We start from the raw sequence: 16,420 nt of genomic DNA on the forward strand, positions 1-16,420 counted from the left end.
GTATGTTTCTCAGATATCCTTAATAAATTATAAGCTGGGGTAAGAAAAATCTTCAGGATTCCACAGATAAATGTAGATGTATGCTACAATCTGAAAAGTTTGACAGGGTCTGTTTAAATCTAGCCAGGGTTTTTTTGTTGTTGTTTTGTTTATAAATAATTCCTGATTTATAGAAACTCTGATCTATGTTTTTAGGTTCTTTAAAGCCTGACATGGTGATGCATATGGTATTCCCAGTTTCGCATCTCTGGCAAATTAGATCACGAAGATGAACTAAAAATGCTATACACTTGAACTTCACAATGGTAAGCACTGAGAGCAACATCCTGCAGAGAGACACAAGGAAATATCTGAGACATAAGAAGTACAGAAACCGTGTTACATCACATCCCGCTGCTACAGCATGACAGGATACTTGTTCTAAGGAGAAGTGGCATGACCCAAAATTCATACACAGGTTAGAGGTCTGCAGACAAACACACAGGAAACCACACAGCTCACCAAGTTCATCTGTGCAAGGTCAACAGCTTCCTTATCACCACTCCTCTCAACACCATTCCATTTCCCCATGCTCTTCTCTTCCCTGGAGCCCTTGCTCCCAGACTCCCAAGGTGCTGGCTTCACTGTAGAAAATGAACTTTGGGCTTGCTGCACATAACAGCTGCTGATTTCAGTGCAATTGAAAACATCAGTTCCAGAAACAACTCCTAACCCTACTGTGCATCTGTCATACTTCTGTTATCCGCAGATTTTTCCTAAGCCTGGAAACTTTGTTAAAAAATTGTACTTTTCAGTCTCTATAGCATCCTGCACCACAATACTTCTGGGAATTTTAAGTTCAAGGAACAGTGTGATTCTAAGCATACTTACTAAAACAATCCCTTCCTTACGAAAATGTTAAAATACACACAGAATACCCATAAATAATCCCATAGAATACCTATAAATAATGTCTCTAGAGGCTATTTTGTTCTGTTTCTGGTAAATTTCTCCAGTTTTCCCACAAAAGGGAAAAATAAGGAAAAAAGGGACCTACCAAAAGAAGACTGATTCAACAGAATTAGGACCATATCTATGAAGACTTATCTATATAGAATTATATCTCTGTGTACAGACTTGAAGCCTTGCGTGCTGTGCTTTCTGTCCCATGATCACAAATGTTTTCTCACATGGTCTACAGAAACAAAACTAAGCAGCATGCACTAGTCACTGGAGAAAAGCAGAATGCAAATAACTTAAAATACAGGTGAAGCTGTCCTGCATCAGCATCTTTGGGGGATCTTCACTGTTGCTAGCATTTTATTTGCTCAGAAATTATAGTAGGTCAGATCATTCCAGCAGGTCTGCAAAACCTCTATGGAACTCGCTGGAGTTTTTGAGTTATGTTATTAGGTAAAACCCTACACTGATTTTAGGTATTCCCCTATTTGGTCAAGTTGCAGAAATTCATTATATCTGGGACCTAACTATTACCAGCCTGAACAGTTAAAAAAAGCAATTTTACAGTCTCAGTTGTAGGCCTTTGTGATGAAGGTGCTAATTATATCGCGGATATAAAGTTTGCATACACCGAACACAATCTTGGCAAAGATTATTTTACTTTATCCTGTTATCTTGCACAGAGCGACTACACAAATCCAAGTGTGAACAACTCACACCCCTGAGTGTGAAGGCTGGCTGGCTTTGTCCTTTAGGCACTCACTGTGGGAAGAGCCATCATAATGGCAGATAGCAGTAACATTACTCATGGGAGTCCAAAACCCACCTGAGACAGTGAGACTGACCTAGCAAGAACACAGAGTCTGGTTGCGCTTCTAAAAGAGGCTGAGCATCCACTATCCCCATCACCTTTGATCAGATACCACTACTTCACAGGCTAAGAATAATGTAGCCTTTAAGGAAGGTTTAGCAGGAAAAGTACTTGGCAGAATCTGCTTCATTGATACATACAGATCTTTTAAATTTTTGTTAAAAACTGCTGGTACAATTCAAACTCAGCATGTAGCAGTGACACACCTCCTTTCGTTTCTGGTTAAAAAGACTGGGCTATTTATTTACTAAACAGAAAACCTCAAAATATTTGCTTTTAAGATTAACAGGAGCTACTTACAACTAATTCTTTGTGCATCTACCTCTTTCTCCCTCCTCACAGTAGCATCTAAGCACCTTGCAACAGCAGGAGTTTCCACAAAATATTTAAATGGGCCAAACTTTTCAAGCAAATGTTTCTTTCTCCAAACAAAACAAAACAAAATTATGGCAGAGAATTGTCAACACTGATGACATCGCACAGTCTCGTCCTGCTGTCTCTCATGCATAACTTAAAAATACTTCGTCATGAACTATAATTTTTAATTACTTCCACTATGAAACAATTAGTAGTAAAAAAAATCCACGGTAAAACAGAGTAAATACATGTATTTCTTACATGAAATTATACATATGAGTCATCCTAAACAGAAGATAAGAGCTCAAGTTAACTATGACCACTCAATTACATGTATTTATTTGTGGAAAAAAGATATTAAAAAACATTTTGTTTGCAGTTGATTCTGCCTTTTTGTTTTTTGGGGTTTTTTTTGGAACTTGAGCATTCCTCAGTTGTAAGCAAGTAAGACCTAACAATTCACACTTAGGAACAAAATATTTTTGAGATTAGAAAAACACAGTGCCTGCATATTTGGCATATATATTCACCACATTCTCCTCAATAAATTAAACAAAACCACACAGACATGGCGAACACAACCTTTGGCTGAACTAGTTTTCAGAATACAACTAATTAATGCAAAGGAGGCAGCTAGGAAAAATTGAGTACTTATTTAACAATAGAGCTGTTGGGAACGGACCAGCACTGTTGTCCACAATGATGGAGAAAAAAAAGCATCATCCAGGTATACTTATCTACTGAAATACTAGTGAACCCGGCTCCTGAGGTCAGCGAGAAGGTTCCTAGTGACTCTAATGGATGAAGAGCTGTACCTGGTATTCAGGAGGCTGAAGGTTGTTCAGCCTGGAGAAGAGGAGGCTGAAGGGAGACTTCACTGCTCTCTACAACTACCTGAAAGGAGGTTGTGGAGAGGAGGGTGCTGGCCTCTTCTCCCAAGTGACAGGGGACAGGACAAGAGGGAACGGCCTCAAGCTCCGCCAGGGGAGGTTCAGGCTGAACATTAGGAAAAAAAAATTTCACGGAAAGGGTCATTGGGCACTGGCAGAGGCTGCCCAGGGAGGTGGTTAAGTCACCTTCCCTGGAGGTGTTTAAGGCACGGGTGGACAAGGTGCTGAGGGGCATGGTTTAGTGTTTGATAGGAATGGTTGGACTCGATGATCCGGTGGGTCTCTTCCAATCTGGTGATTCTATGATTCTAAACAAGTTAAGATAAACGTTCTCGGAAAGCACTCATTCGCCCTGCGAGCTGCGAAGTGGCTACCCCCACCGCGGCGGGGGGGGGTGGCTCCGAGCGAGCAGAACACGCAGCGAAAGCGCGAACCGCGCCGCTCGGGGCGACGAGCCGCCCACGTGGAGCCGCGGGGCTGGGAGCCAGCAGGGAGCGAGTCCCGCTCCCGCCCGGCCGGGAGCGACAGGTTGCGCCGGGGGAAGGCGAGGGGGGAGCTGCCGGGAGGCGGCACCGGCTCGTTCCGCGGGGCGGGCGCGGCCCGGGAGGAGCCACCACCTCCCGGCGCCGCCCGCGGCTCCCGGCCCGGCCGCTCCGCGTTCCCCGCTCGTGCTTCCAGGCGGGACCCCGCAGCCTCCAGCCCCCGCCGAAGCGCCCTCCGCAAGCTCCGCGTCCCCGGCGGCCGCGCCCCCTCTCCCAGCCCGGCCGGAGGCTAAAGCGGGTCCCCAGTACCTTCCCCAGGTGAGGGAGCGGGGCGCGGGGCTCCGGCTCCGCTCGTCGCTGCCGCCCAGGGAGGGAGCGGGGGAGCCCGGGACTGCCCCGTCACGCGCGGTGCAGCAAATAAACCCGAGACAAAGTCACCATCTGGGGAGGGGGCGGGGAGCCGTACCGGACGTGGAAGTCACTTACCGGCTTTGCAAGGATCCTTATAATCTATCGCCTCGGCTTTATCCTCTTCGGTGAAATCGTAAGTGTAGTCATAATCGAGGCCGGAGCAGGAGGAAGGCTGCCCGCAGACCGTCCACCCGGCCAGCCACAGTGCCATCCTCCAGCACAGCATTTTCATCCTCCCCGGGGCACGGAGGCGGTGGGCAGGGTGCGGATGGATTAGGCGGCCGGTTCCAGCTGTCCACGCCGGCTTGGGAAAGGAGGGCGAGGGATGGAGGAACCACAGGTGTGGGGGGAGGGCCGGGGATTCTTTCTCCTTCTTCCACCCGGAGGCTTCTCCGGGAGACGGAGCTCCCTAGGTAGCCCCAGTCCGACGGGTGCGACGCGGAGTCAGGAGCATGAGCGCCGCTGCCCCTCCTGCCCCCAGCCCGCCGGGGAGAAGTCTCCGGGGGTGTGTAGGTGGGCGCAGGGGGAGGACTCGGGCCACCGGCTCCTGCCTGTCAGGGCGTCCCCTCGCCTCTGTCAAACCCCAGACAAACTTCCCGCGGGGAAGGAGGCGGCGGCGGCCGCTGCCCGCGCTCCGCTCCGCGCCCGCGGCGCCCGGTCCCGCTGCTGCTGCTGCCAGAAGGTGGATCCGGGCTGCACATCAGCGAACCGCCACGGGGAGAGGGGGAAAGAGAAAGAAAGAAAGAAGGGAGGAAAGAAAAGGGGGTGGGGTGCGCTAGAGTGAACCGCGGAGCCCTAGTGATGGGAGGCAGCAGCTATGCTGGAGGGAGCAGCGAAAAGTGTCAGAGCTTCCCCCCCTCCCCGCCTCTGCATAAACACTTACTCCAAGCTCTGTCTTTAGTCTGGCCCCCCGGCTCCTCCGTCCCCCTTCAACCTACGAAAACCTTACAAGCAACTAACACGGTCGTCAGCATCCTGCTTACTTATTCATACAGTCAGGGTCAGGATCCGGGCTGCTTCTGATCTGCTCCCTTGATAGTCTGATGGAAACACACGCCAATTCGCTATGTGCCTCTATCTCCATATAGTTTTCTCTCTAGATAAGCACTGCATGGCATTTAAACAACAACAACAACAGAGATCAGATAAAACAACGCACAGATCGACACCCGGCAGCAAAAAAAAAAAAAAAAAAAGCTCGAAAGAATAGGTGATGAGGAGAAGGACGACGACGAGAAGAATTAACTGCAATTTAAGAGATGGGAAAATAAATCAGGAATCAGGGGCTGTGTATTTCTCCCTCTGCCGCGGCTGCTTTGCAGCGTTAGCCCCATGAGCTGACGGGTGGGGGTTAAGGAGCGAGGGGGAGGGGGAAAGGGAAAAGTTTAAGCGTCCATAGTTTGTTTAAAACAGAGGAAGGCAATATAAAAGGTCCATTGGTCTCCAGAAGTTCAGCCAAGCAGCTGGGAACCGGTTCCAAAATGAAAGTAAGAACAAATAAACAAACAGGACGGGGGTGAAAAAAAAAAAAAATCAAGGCAAACAAAAAGTAAAATTGCAGCAGGAGCGCTGAGATCTCGCAGTCGGGCTTTCCTGTTCTCACGTGGATCTCCAGGAAAGCGGTGGAGGTTTATTTTCCAAGTGCCGTTTCCGCGGGAGCCGCCGCCCCGCTCCGCCGTGTCCCGCTCCGCTTCAGCGCCGAGCAGCCCCGAGCCGCCGCGGGGCCCGGCGCCGCGTTACAGCCCGAGAGGGGATCAGCGCGCAAAGCCTCATCTCAGCCGATCAACCTGGGGGGGCGGGGGGGAGGAGGAGGAGGAGGGGTGGAGATACGTCGCTGCTGGAATAAAATAAGATCAAGCGGAAATAAATAAATGAATAAATAAATAAATAACTGTAGCTAAAGATCTCTCTGCCTGCCTCCCCTCCCCTCCCCTCCCCCGAGCAGGGAAGCTCCGATCCTGCAGGAGCGCTTGAAACTGTTTCAGATCAAGGTGAGACTTTTCCGTAGCAAACTCTACTCCTCCTCTTTTTACGAGTTTCCATGGAAAAGCGGATGGGGAGGGGGGGGCACGAGGGGTTTTCTCCCGCTCCCGTTTCGCCGGGGTGTTACATTTAACAAGGGCTTTTGAAAGGGCTGCCACGAAGAAGCGGCTGCATCTTTTTCTCACATCCCAGTCGACTTCCCGGTCGCCTTGCCCCTGTCGCAGGGGTGGAAATCCGGAGATAGTCCCTTCCTCTGGCCGTGCCAGGAGCGCGGGCAGGGCCGGCGCGCAGCGCGCCCCTCACCGCTGCCTCGGGGCGCGGCGCCTCCCGCTCGCCCCCGGCCCCGCACCTCCCTCCCGCCCCTGCCCGGAGAGAGTTATGCTCAGCCGCTCCCCAAAACGGGGAGGAAAAGCGAGACAACTGTGCTGCCTGCCCGAGGTGGCTCCGTCTGCCCGTGCCCTCCTGCAAATGAAGGGTCAGTGTTGCTCTAGGTGGGTACTCTCAGCAGTACGTGCCATTAAAACTGGAAAGGTCAGTTAAGACAGGACTAGTAACACCTTAATAGCAGCATATTAAAGAGTCTAGCGTCGAGAAACTGCAATGCTTTTGAAGCATCCGTGTGTTGTGCTTCCTTACTTTCTGGGGTTTTTGGCATCCAGGGTATGTCCACATTATTCCCAACTCAGTCTAGTTGCTCCAAAGCTGAAAGGCAAGGAATGAGTAGCTGCCACTGAAAGGTTGCAGCCTTCAGTAAGAAATAACAGTTCTCCGTCCCAGCGTCTCAGTTTGCAGTGTCACCAAGGCCTGCAGAAAGCACCACACACCAGATCTCAGCTTTCCCCTCCTTCAAGGTAATTTCTGTGACCGAGCACCCCAGACATTTGGAACTGACTTCAACAAAGTTACCAGAGACACTTTCCTGTCAACCCATCAGAGCGCTGTTGGGGCTGGCCACCTTCACTTGCACAGTGTCGTGGTTTGGTGGGGTGGGCTGTATTTTGCTAAAGAAGCAAAATTTGGTCCAATCAGAAATCTAGTTTGTTATATATGTCCACAAATGAGATACTTTATCTTACAGTGTCATTAATTACATGCTTGTTTCACATATTGCAATCCCCTAACCTGGTTTTATTATTCTGGTTGGTCTTGTTTCATAAGTGCACATGTTTAAAGAGTTATTTTTTTCTTGCACCTGTGCACCTCAACCCGAAAAAGAAACAACCTTGCACAAGTTTGTCAATAAAGCTTTAGAAACACTGACTTTGCTGATTGCTTTGCAGCCTCAGAAAAAGGAATGAACAACGTGCAATCCTTAACACGCCAGTCTACTCGTTGAGGAGATTATTAGAGTCTCTCCTCCTGTAGATTAGCTCTCCCAGCAAGGTAGACACTGACGTCACCCTCAGCCTCCAGCCAGCAATCTGCCCCTGACCTCAGCATCACCGGCACTAGCAGAGGAGCTCCAACCAGTCACAGCCTTGAGGACAGCTGGCCTTGCATGCGGAGCCCTGACTAAGACAGGAAACAAACTCAGAAATTTTAGATGGGGATCATGCAGAAATCTGTGTGCGTAAGTGCTGCAACAAATAAATGTGTGTACAGGTCAGGGTAAAAACTCTTTTCTGCTTGTAACCCAGAGCAGCTACATATTAGAATTACTGTTTAAAGTAAGCATTGCAGATCTGCAGAAACTATTCTACATTGCTTAGGTACTAGTATTCCCAACAGTCACATTAGTTAAAACGTTTCCTCATATTAAGAGAATTTTTTTTGCTAGTAACCAAACCAGCTGACTTTTTTTTTTTTAAATAAACTTTTTTCCCTAAGAAACCTGTTAAATATTCAATCTAGTTTCTTTCATGATGCAAAATTTTGAAACATTTTAAGTACAAAATAATTTTTGTTATCACACATTCATGTCTACCATTCCAAAAAACTCACAACTCTGATAATCCATCTGACAACACAGTCAATCAAAAATCCATCCTACAGCCGTTTCCAAAGAAACGAATGCATAGCCAGGATGACAGAATGCTTCAGCTGGAAGGAAACCAACTAAAAGAACACAACAACAGCAACAACAAAAACTCCAAGCATTTTCAATTTTTCCTTTAAGTTACCTCATTTGGAGGTATATTACAGGGACACAGATAATGGTAAATACAGTTACATTAAAAGTGGTGGTATCTTTTTTTTTTTTTTAATCCAGGAAGCTGGAGGCTTTTCTGCTCTCCTCACACTAAAAAAAAAGAACTTTAAAAAAAATGAAGTATGTAAAAAAGAAAGACACAATCACAGAACTAAAAAAACACATCTGAAACATCTTTGCTCACACCTCCTCCTCATTCTTTGGCTATCTGTCTCCTTCTTAGGCCTCCATCTCATGTGGAGTTTTAGGTGGGTGGACACAATGGGCTTATTCACAAACATCAAGCTCAGCACATGCCTAAGGCTTTGAAGGCTGATGATCATGGCTGGTCAGCTCCTTGGGACAGGGCTCATGGAATTTTTCAGGAGGCAGAGTGAAGTTCAGCAGAGGCTGGTTACCTTCCAGAATTTATCTCCTGATAACACCATTCCTTGTCTCTGAGGTACCTAGTGCACTTCTGAAACTATGTTTAAATAGTTCCTGATCCCCCAAATTGTTAATTCTGTGGGGAAATATGAAAGCTGAAAGTGCATTGTGGCAAACAGACAGACTGTCTACAATAACAGACAGTCATATACAAAATCATAACTATACAAGTAAAATATATAAACTAAAATTAAACTTTTGAAGTTAAAAATCAAGTACTCTTGATCTTAGCAGTAGCGAGCTCACCTGTGAAACCGTTTCTCCATTCTCCTCTGCATTTACTTATGTATTATGAAAGTTGTTCATTGCCATGTATGCATACCAGTTTTTTTCCTACATATCTCTGGCTTTAATTAACAAGAAGTCCTTCGATATTATGTTGGGGTTTTTATATATTTTTGAAAGCATGCCCCATGATTTATTCATTACATACTCAGATCCTACTCTGCATACAGCTTTATTAATTTCCTCATGGGTTTTTTATGGAGTTTTTTGCTACAGTATTCATATGCTTCAAAAATCTTAATTAGTCTAGTTTCATAATACATCCCTCAGATGAGGGGAAAGTGTGATGGGATATAAAGATTACACATGGGAAACTGTTATAGATTGCCTGGTTTGATATCTTGCAGACCTGTCAGGACTTGGCACTATAGAAAACCTTACTTCTTCAAGGCCTGGTTCCCACTGTTTTCGGTTGCAGTGATTTTACTCACCAGGTAGCCAGAACTACTTATACTCAAACCTTGGAGTTTTGATGCATCTGAAATGAAATAATTAGCATGAAATGTAATTTAAGAGCCTTGAACCAGCTTTATCAACAAGCTCTGTGGCAGAGGCAAGGGTTAAGACTCAAATTTCAAGCCGTTCAGCTCTCTGAAGACATTAGAGAACATTTTTCTTCCCATAATTCCTTCTCTTCAATACTTCCTTCAGTTTCTAGAATAAACATGACCAGGTTCATGCCAGCTACAGCCCCATTATTAATGACATCCACATAATTAATCCACTGCTTTGAATATTCTGTTGCCCCACACAGTACCTGTTAGCACGAGTAGATAATCCTCACTCTCGGATTCACCTTCAGCTGTGCAGGGGGTTTTGCTGTTGTTTAGGTTTTACTTCCATTATGTGGCTAATTTTCTTATGCCTTCTCACCCTATTAAACTTCCACATTCACCTTTCTTGTCTGTTCTCTACTCCAGCTATGCACCACACTCCTGTGCTTGCTCCTTGACCTTATTTCCCAGTTACAGAGTTATCCTAGCTCCAGCCCTTACCTTCAGACAGTTTTTGTTTGTTCGCAACCCTCTATTTATGTCTTTTCTTTCACTGTTACTTCTCAGGCCCAGTTTCCTTATGCAAACGATTTCATTGTCCCAAAATACATCCACCAATGTCACTGCTGATTTCTCCTAATAACATCCCATACACAAGTCTTCTCAGGAGCTTTCTACTAGCTTTACCGTGCTGCAAATCAGTTCTTTTTTTCCATCTATTCAAGTCAGATGGCCTTACCTTCCTCATCCTGTAGGTACGACTGCAGTTCACAAGCATGTGAAACAATCACTTCATCTCAATTAAGTTCCAGATATAAGCAAGGCACAGATAAAATGTAAAATGTCAGGGCAGGTGAGACACTCCAGTAAGACTGCTGCTAAAACTGCGTGTAATCAAGGCTGACTGTGGTGATGTTTAAATCCATAGTAGCATTAAAGTGGAAAAAAAGGATACATCCCTTGACATAAGGGCTGACACTCTCTTCCCTTCTGTTCTGCTCAAGATTTAAGTTTATTTCCCATGGGCTGAGCATACTGAAGCCCTTCCAAAAATACTGCTATGATTTTTAATTAGGAGCAAACCAGTACATTTGCCAGTTTTATTTTCAAATATCTGGATAATTTAACCTAATATTCTAAATGAATGGTTAAAACCAATAAATTAAAACTAAAAATCAGCTTGCAGCAGATACCTAGCATGGAAAATGTTATACCAAATCCTTACAATTAAGCAAAGGCATATAAGTAACTTAGTATCTAACATCAGTATTTTAGTATTAGACACTCAACCACAGTCTGTTTATAACATGTGTTACACTGTCTCCATTTTTAATGCTCTGAAAAGTGCAGAAAAGCATAAAACTACCTTGAGAACACATCCTGATGTTAAAACAAGTAATCAAGCAACAACAAAAACAACAGTGCGCTACTTAAATTAGAAACTGTTCTGTGTTTGCTCAGCATCCTTGATCCTCATCAAGCAATAAATCAATTTGCAGCAGCCGTGGACAGCTATACAAACACAGGGCCAGAAAAGCTTAATTTTTAAAGCAACGTTCAAAGCTAGAAGGTATAGGAGGTTAGTATAGGAGGTCATATTAAATATTCACTTGTCTGAAACCAGCTGCATTCCAAGTATCCTGCCCTCCACTTAATTAAAAAACAAAGTCTACAAGCTCTGAGCTTAGCAGAGCTTAGCTTGCAGTTCTTCAGAAGACAGAGACAGCCAGATGAAAAACTGACATCTAAGCGTTTGCCGACTTGATTTTTATTTGGTTTACTTTATTGTCTAGTATGCAAAAAACCAGCTAAAAGCTGTTTGTTTTGAAGTTTGCAGTTTACTTTTACAAGTCGGTAAAGCATTCAGAATTCAATTCTCAACTTTGCAAGAGGCTGTTCCTTGTTAAAGTCAACAGCGAACTTGTGTTTGACTTGCATAGGAGCTGAACAGGATCACTTATCAGTCATCGTTTTAGACGTTGGTAGCTAGTAAACATAGTTTCTTTGGGAATTATACGATAATGTAGAGTATAATACATTATAACTCTGATACTACTACTAGACCTGTTCACCCTTCACCTATGAACAAATGTTGGTGTTAGACTGAGAAGTGACATTTGTTATTAGACCGTAGGTGTACAGGGTTAATCTTACCCTCCAGTATTCAGCATACTGTCACATAGCTGGGAGTCAGCAGCTGATTTTTGACAGAAGAAAGCCTCTAATGAGCCTGATCTTGAGTGACGGCTGAGTGTTTTGATCTTCCATTCACTCCTAGAAGATGAAGCAGCTCAACACCTTGCAGAACAGGATGTGCTATTTCAAGCCATATACTGCTCAGATGAAAACCCCTTTTTAATTTCCATTGTAATTGTCACTTGTGATAACCTCTCTGGGACTTACCACAGAAAATATGTAACACTGGGCCTGGAGGAACCTTGCCTTAGTTGGGCTTTCTACATAGACACAAAGTATTCTTCCAGTCCTGGATCACTGAAAATAGATAAGGCCCTATCACCAACTCCCAAGAGGAAGAACAGCAATTGTTTTACAGAATGCAGCCAGAAACTACAGTACAAGCACTATCGATGACAGCAATGTTGTCCTGTAGTTATTAGCCTTGTTTTATTTGCTCTAATGTTTGCCTAAATTCTTTACACAGCACAGAAATTTTACCCTTTTCATCACTGCCTGGTCTGTACTTCATTAATACAGGTATCATGATACCCACTGAATTTTACAGTGCAGCTATCCAAAAAACCTTCGCATACCGAAGGTATCTTAGCTAGTACCTTTTTCTAATCTTCAGTGGCATAAGATTATGAATGTCTATGGCAAATCTAATTGAATTGCATGCACACTATCCAGTTCTCCAAAATTTTTTGTACTGTGCTTATTATCAATTATTCTTTTCTATAACAGAACGTTTTCCCAGCATAAACTTCTTTTTAAAAGAAGACACTGATGCATCGTGCAGCAATAATTAATAATCTCTGTTTGAAGGTGATAGTTTTATGCAAACACCAATAAGTATTTTCTGTAAATTATACATATTTTAAAGTAATTACACATATATACAGAATACACATACACATTAAAATCTGAGCTCTAGTTACAGCCATTTCAACCATTTTCCTTCGGCACAGTTAGAGCACTAAGCCCTTGCAATTCATTTTTTGCCCCATCATCTCAAAGCTATACAATTTGCATTACTAGAGATGTCACGGGTGACTGACTAGAGATAGTTATCAGCAATTGTCTGCACATATATGTGTACACACACACTCCCACAATATAAAGGACCCAAACTAAGCACAAGATCAAAAGACTTCCAAAATTAAACCAGAACACAAAATCACTTTTTAAATAAAATTTTCACCCTTCCAAGAAGAGCATGAAAGAGGTCCCAGGCATCACTTATATATGCACAGTTCTGTGTTGTATTTAATACAGAGTCCAATCTCACTGCTAAAGCGGTATAAATTTGCTTTCTACATGTGCTGCAGATCTGAAGAGGCAGATTTACTAAATACGCTCTAGGCATCTGGGTTTGGGTTTCCCATATGCTGGAAGGAGCGCCCTCTCAAAATTAGGCACTGAAGCCTCTACTTTATGGGTACATGCTTAAAACATTGCACATATTAACAACTCCGAATCTCCGAGTATGGTGCATAAAAGTTAAATACAAGTGCAAACATACACCTCATTATTGCGTAGAAAAGATCAGGACAGCTAAGAGGTCTTTTAAGTATGTGCGTGCACATGTATTTTATTTGTTAAACAATTGTACTTAACATATAAAAACTGCACTTAATTCCCAACAATTAAAAAAATCCTAGCTTAGCTTACCATAAACTAACTTGTATCTGCATGGATCCTCTTTTTCGGCAAGCGGCACGAATCACTAGTAGCAGTTTGCAAGACTAGTATTGCAGATAAATGCAACAATTCATATTATCAAAATCCTTCTACTAACAAAAATCTATAACATTTACCCTCAAATTTTGCACATAATGCTAATAGTGAAATCAGTCAGAAATCTTCCTACTTTAAAAGTTAACTGCACTGAAGTGATAGCTTATGACTTCCAAATTATTCAAATAGTCTTCAGTTTGTGAAAAAGCTCTTCTACTACTACTTCTCCCTCCTAAGCCCATTTTCTTCTGTTTGTGTACGTAAATATACTGAAGCTGTTATCTTTCCACTCAATTCTTTAGAAATCAATACTGTCTGTTTGTTTTTAGTTTTATAAGAAATAATTTCAATTGGTGTCAAATGTCAAACTATTTCTTGAATAAATATTTTTATATTTGTATGTTTCAATTATCTTAGAATAAGACTGCTTGATATATTTGTAATGAGTTCCTTACTTCTGTTCAAATTCCATTTACTTCAATGAACAGACAAGTGTGTCAATTGCCTCCCTCAGTAAATTTGGATCTTCTATTATTTCTTGTAACATCTCTTTCTCTAACTTCCATCCTCACTGCCACCACGGTAACAGAATATTTGTTTGGAAAATAAAGACAAAGGAATATGCCTGCCATGGTTTAGTTTAAAAAGCAATGGCAAACTAGATAAGAAAGCTCTCTTCCAAAGCTCAACCTGCAATCATGTTTTAGTATCACAACTTCCACCAAGAATATTGTTAGTGTAGACTACATCTTTTATGTAGTACATCAGATAGCGTGGACGTAATTAAGTTAATCAGTTAAGTTGCTAGAGAAGTGCTAAAACACCAGTAGTAGCTCAAGGACTTCACTGTGGAAGAAGAGACTGGTGCTTACAAATAATGTTCATTATTCATTCTCAACAGTGAGCATTTAATGAGCATAATGTAGAAAACGCTGCCTGGCCAAGTCTCCAGTTAATAACCAGATTAAGCTCTGCAACAAAAATAATCTCACCTATACCAGCATTAGGCCTTTCTTATGGATTACCTGACACGTGTATTTAATAACAATGAGATATGATGATCTTCCCTGAGTTAAGCCACCTGTCCTGAACAAACCCCATTTTTAACAAGCATTCAGAGCCACCAGGAGAAGAGGCAGCACGCAGCCTCCCCCTGTGGTTCTCCCGGGTCTCACCCTCCGCCTGCAGGCGATGGGGTTGCAGGTACCACTCGCAGAGAAGCTCCGGCATCCCTGCCCTGGCGGTGCCGCTGCAGGTGGCGATACTTCAGCATCCTGCGACCCCTAGTGAGAGCCGCCCCAGGGCCACCAGCGCCCGCAGGCTCCAAGGCACCGACTGTTTCCAGGTCACGGGCGAAACACACCTCTAGGGATTTCCATTTCCCCCATTAACTGACTGAAACGCGGCTAATAAAAACATAATAATTGCCTCGCCTTTGGTTGCTTCGAAACAATGCACCGATTGTATTGCGGCTTCACAAAAAGCACGTTGTTTGTGTAAACTCTCACAGCAAGGGAGGGAGAGGTGAGGGACAACATCCATCTTCTACATGCTACCAAGAAGAAAGAAATAAAATTGCTGGCTACACTTCAGTGAGCTTTTTTACTTCGCTATGTAAATGTAGGGCTAAGCCTCTGCAAATGACCAGGATCGGTACGGGGAAAATATTTGTTTAGGAAAACACTGTCGAGAAGTGTATCTCACAGCATTCAAACCTGCAACCTAAGCTTTTTGCTGTTTGTCATGCTCAGATCCACCAGAACAATGGAGTTAAAACAATGGTCCTGTTCTAAAGACATACATGGATTAAAAGCTGAAAATGTAAACATGTAGTTATTGAAGACAAAAGGTATTTCTTCACTCTGTTCCATTCCCTCAACTAAGATCAAGTTGGTATTCATACAGATGCATCAGAATCTCTGTATGTATATATGCGGATTCTATATCAAACTCGTTTATTAGTTTCAACACGATATACACAAACCTCTAGGGTCACAGTTACAGTATGAAAGGGTCTGCTGGTTTCATTCCTATAGTTTATTAATAAACATGAATATTATTCATGCCAGACCTTTAATATTGTGATTGTTCAAGAGAAATGAAAACATGCATTATCTAGTCCAAATAGCTCACTTTTTTTTCAATGGAAATGTCTTTACAATCTGACTGGTAAAGTACTATTCTCTAACAGATGAAAAAATTCCAGGATATGAAACATACCTAGTTTTGAAAGACAATTATTCATATCTTGTGATATATTCATTTCCAAAGAAGCAGTAGGGGCCTAGAACAAGGTCTTTTTATTCAGCCTGTTACATCAAAATAATCATGACTTGCCTTTAATGAATAGCATTGCCTTCTCATTTGTACCTCTCCATGGCTAAAAACATCCCTACACTCAAAGGCAAGATTTCTAGTCATTCAGTCTTCCTAGTTTCTATTTGCTGACAAGTTGAATTGGGTCAAAGTGATACCAAGAACCAAAATGAGAACCAAAACTGAAAAATTCAAAGATCTTCAGCAGTTTAGATCTGGAAATCTACTGTGAACTTCCTCTAATAATTTTGTTTGTGAATTTAAATTCTCCCAAATGTTTGCATAATGGGAGCATGAATAACCTGAATGTTGGACAAGCCCATAAATTGCCACCTGCCATTTTTCCAAAGCTTCTTTAAAATGGCTTAGTGCCTCCTATCTCTTGGACAATCTGCTAAATCACCATTTCAAGCTCAAGAACTGTCAAGCTTATAACTTTCCTCTAAGAAAATCACTCACGCAGAGAATTCATTGCTATTTATACTTTTAACTACATAGAAAAACACCTATCATATGCTTTGAAGGAAAGAACCCACCTTTCCGCACCAATGTGGTGAATAGCACAGCTTGCACAACCCATAATAGTTCATTGGTGAACAAATGCTCAAAAGAAAAGCTAAGTTTCTTCTGTGTAATGTCTCCTCAATAGATTAGGCTAAATTTTCTTTCACTTTGCTCTACAAATGAGCGATCTATTACATACAAGTTTATAGGCCTGTTTGGCTGAGCACGGTAATACTAATATAATCTTGCTACATGACAGTGAGGGAGAGAAAAAGAAACAGCCCATCAGAGACAGTAAATTTGCTTCTGTGCAGCAATGTACATCATGTCGATTGCTTGGTTCATGGCTTTTGAATCCTCCATAGCTGTATGAATCAATATGTAAAAGAATAATTTTC

The 16,420-nt window shown here is 43.1% G+C and overlaps 1 protein-coding gene across 1 annotated transcript in view; it reads right to left on the reverse strand.

Moving 5' to 3' along the window:
• Positions 1–4,592, reverse strand: part of TLL1 (tolloid like 1) — a 137,101-nt gene extending 132,509 nt beyond the window's left edge. The window contains exon 1 of the mRNA XM_069855798.1: positions 4,026–4,592. Coding sequence (XP_069711899.1) covers positions 4,026–4,182 — 157 coding nt within the window. The 5' untranslated portion in view covers positions 4,183–4,592. The remainder of the gene's footprint in view (positions 1–4,025) is intronic.
• Between the last annotated feature and the right edge of the window lie 11,828 nt (positions 4,593–16,420).

The sequence above is a fragment of the Phaenicophaeus curvirostris genome, chromosome 4 (genome assembly GCF_032191515.1).
Source record: "Phaenicophaeus curvirostris isolate KB17595 chromosome 4, BPBGC_Pcur_1.0, whole genome shotgun sequence".
NCBI lineage: Eukaryota > Metazoa > Chordata > Aves > Cuculiformes > Cuculidae > Phaenicophaeus > Phaenicophaeus curvirostris.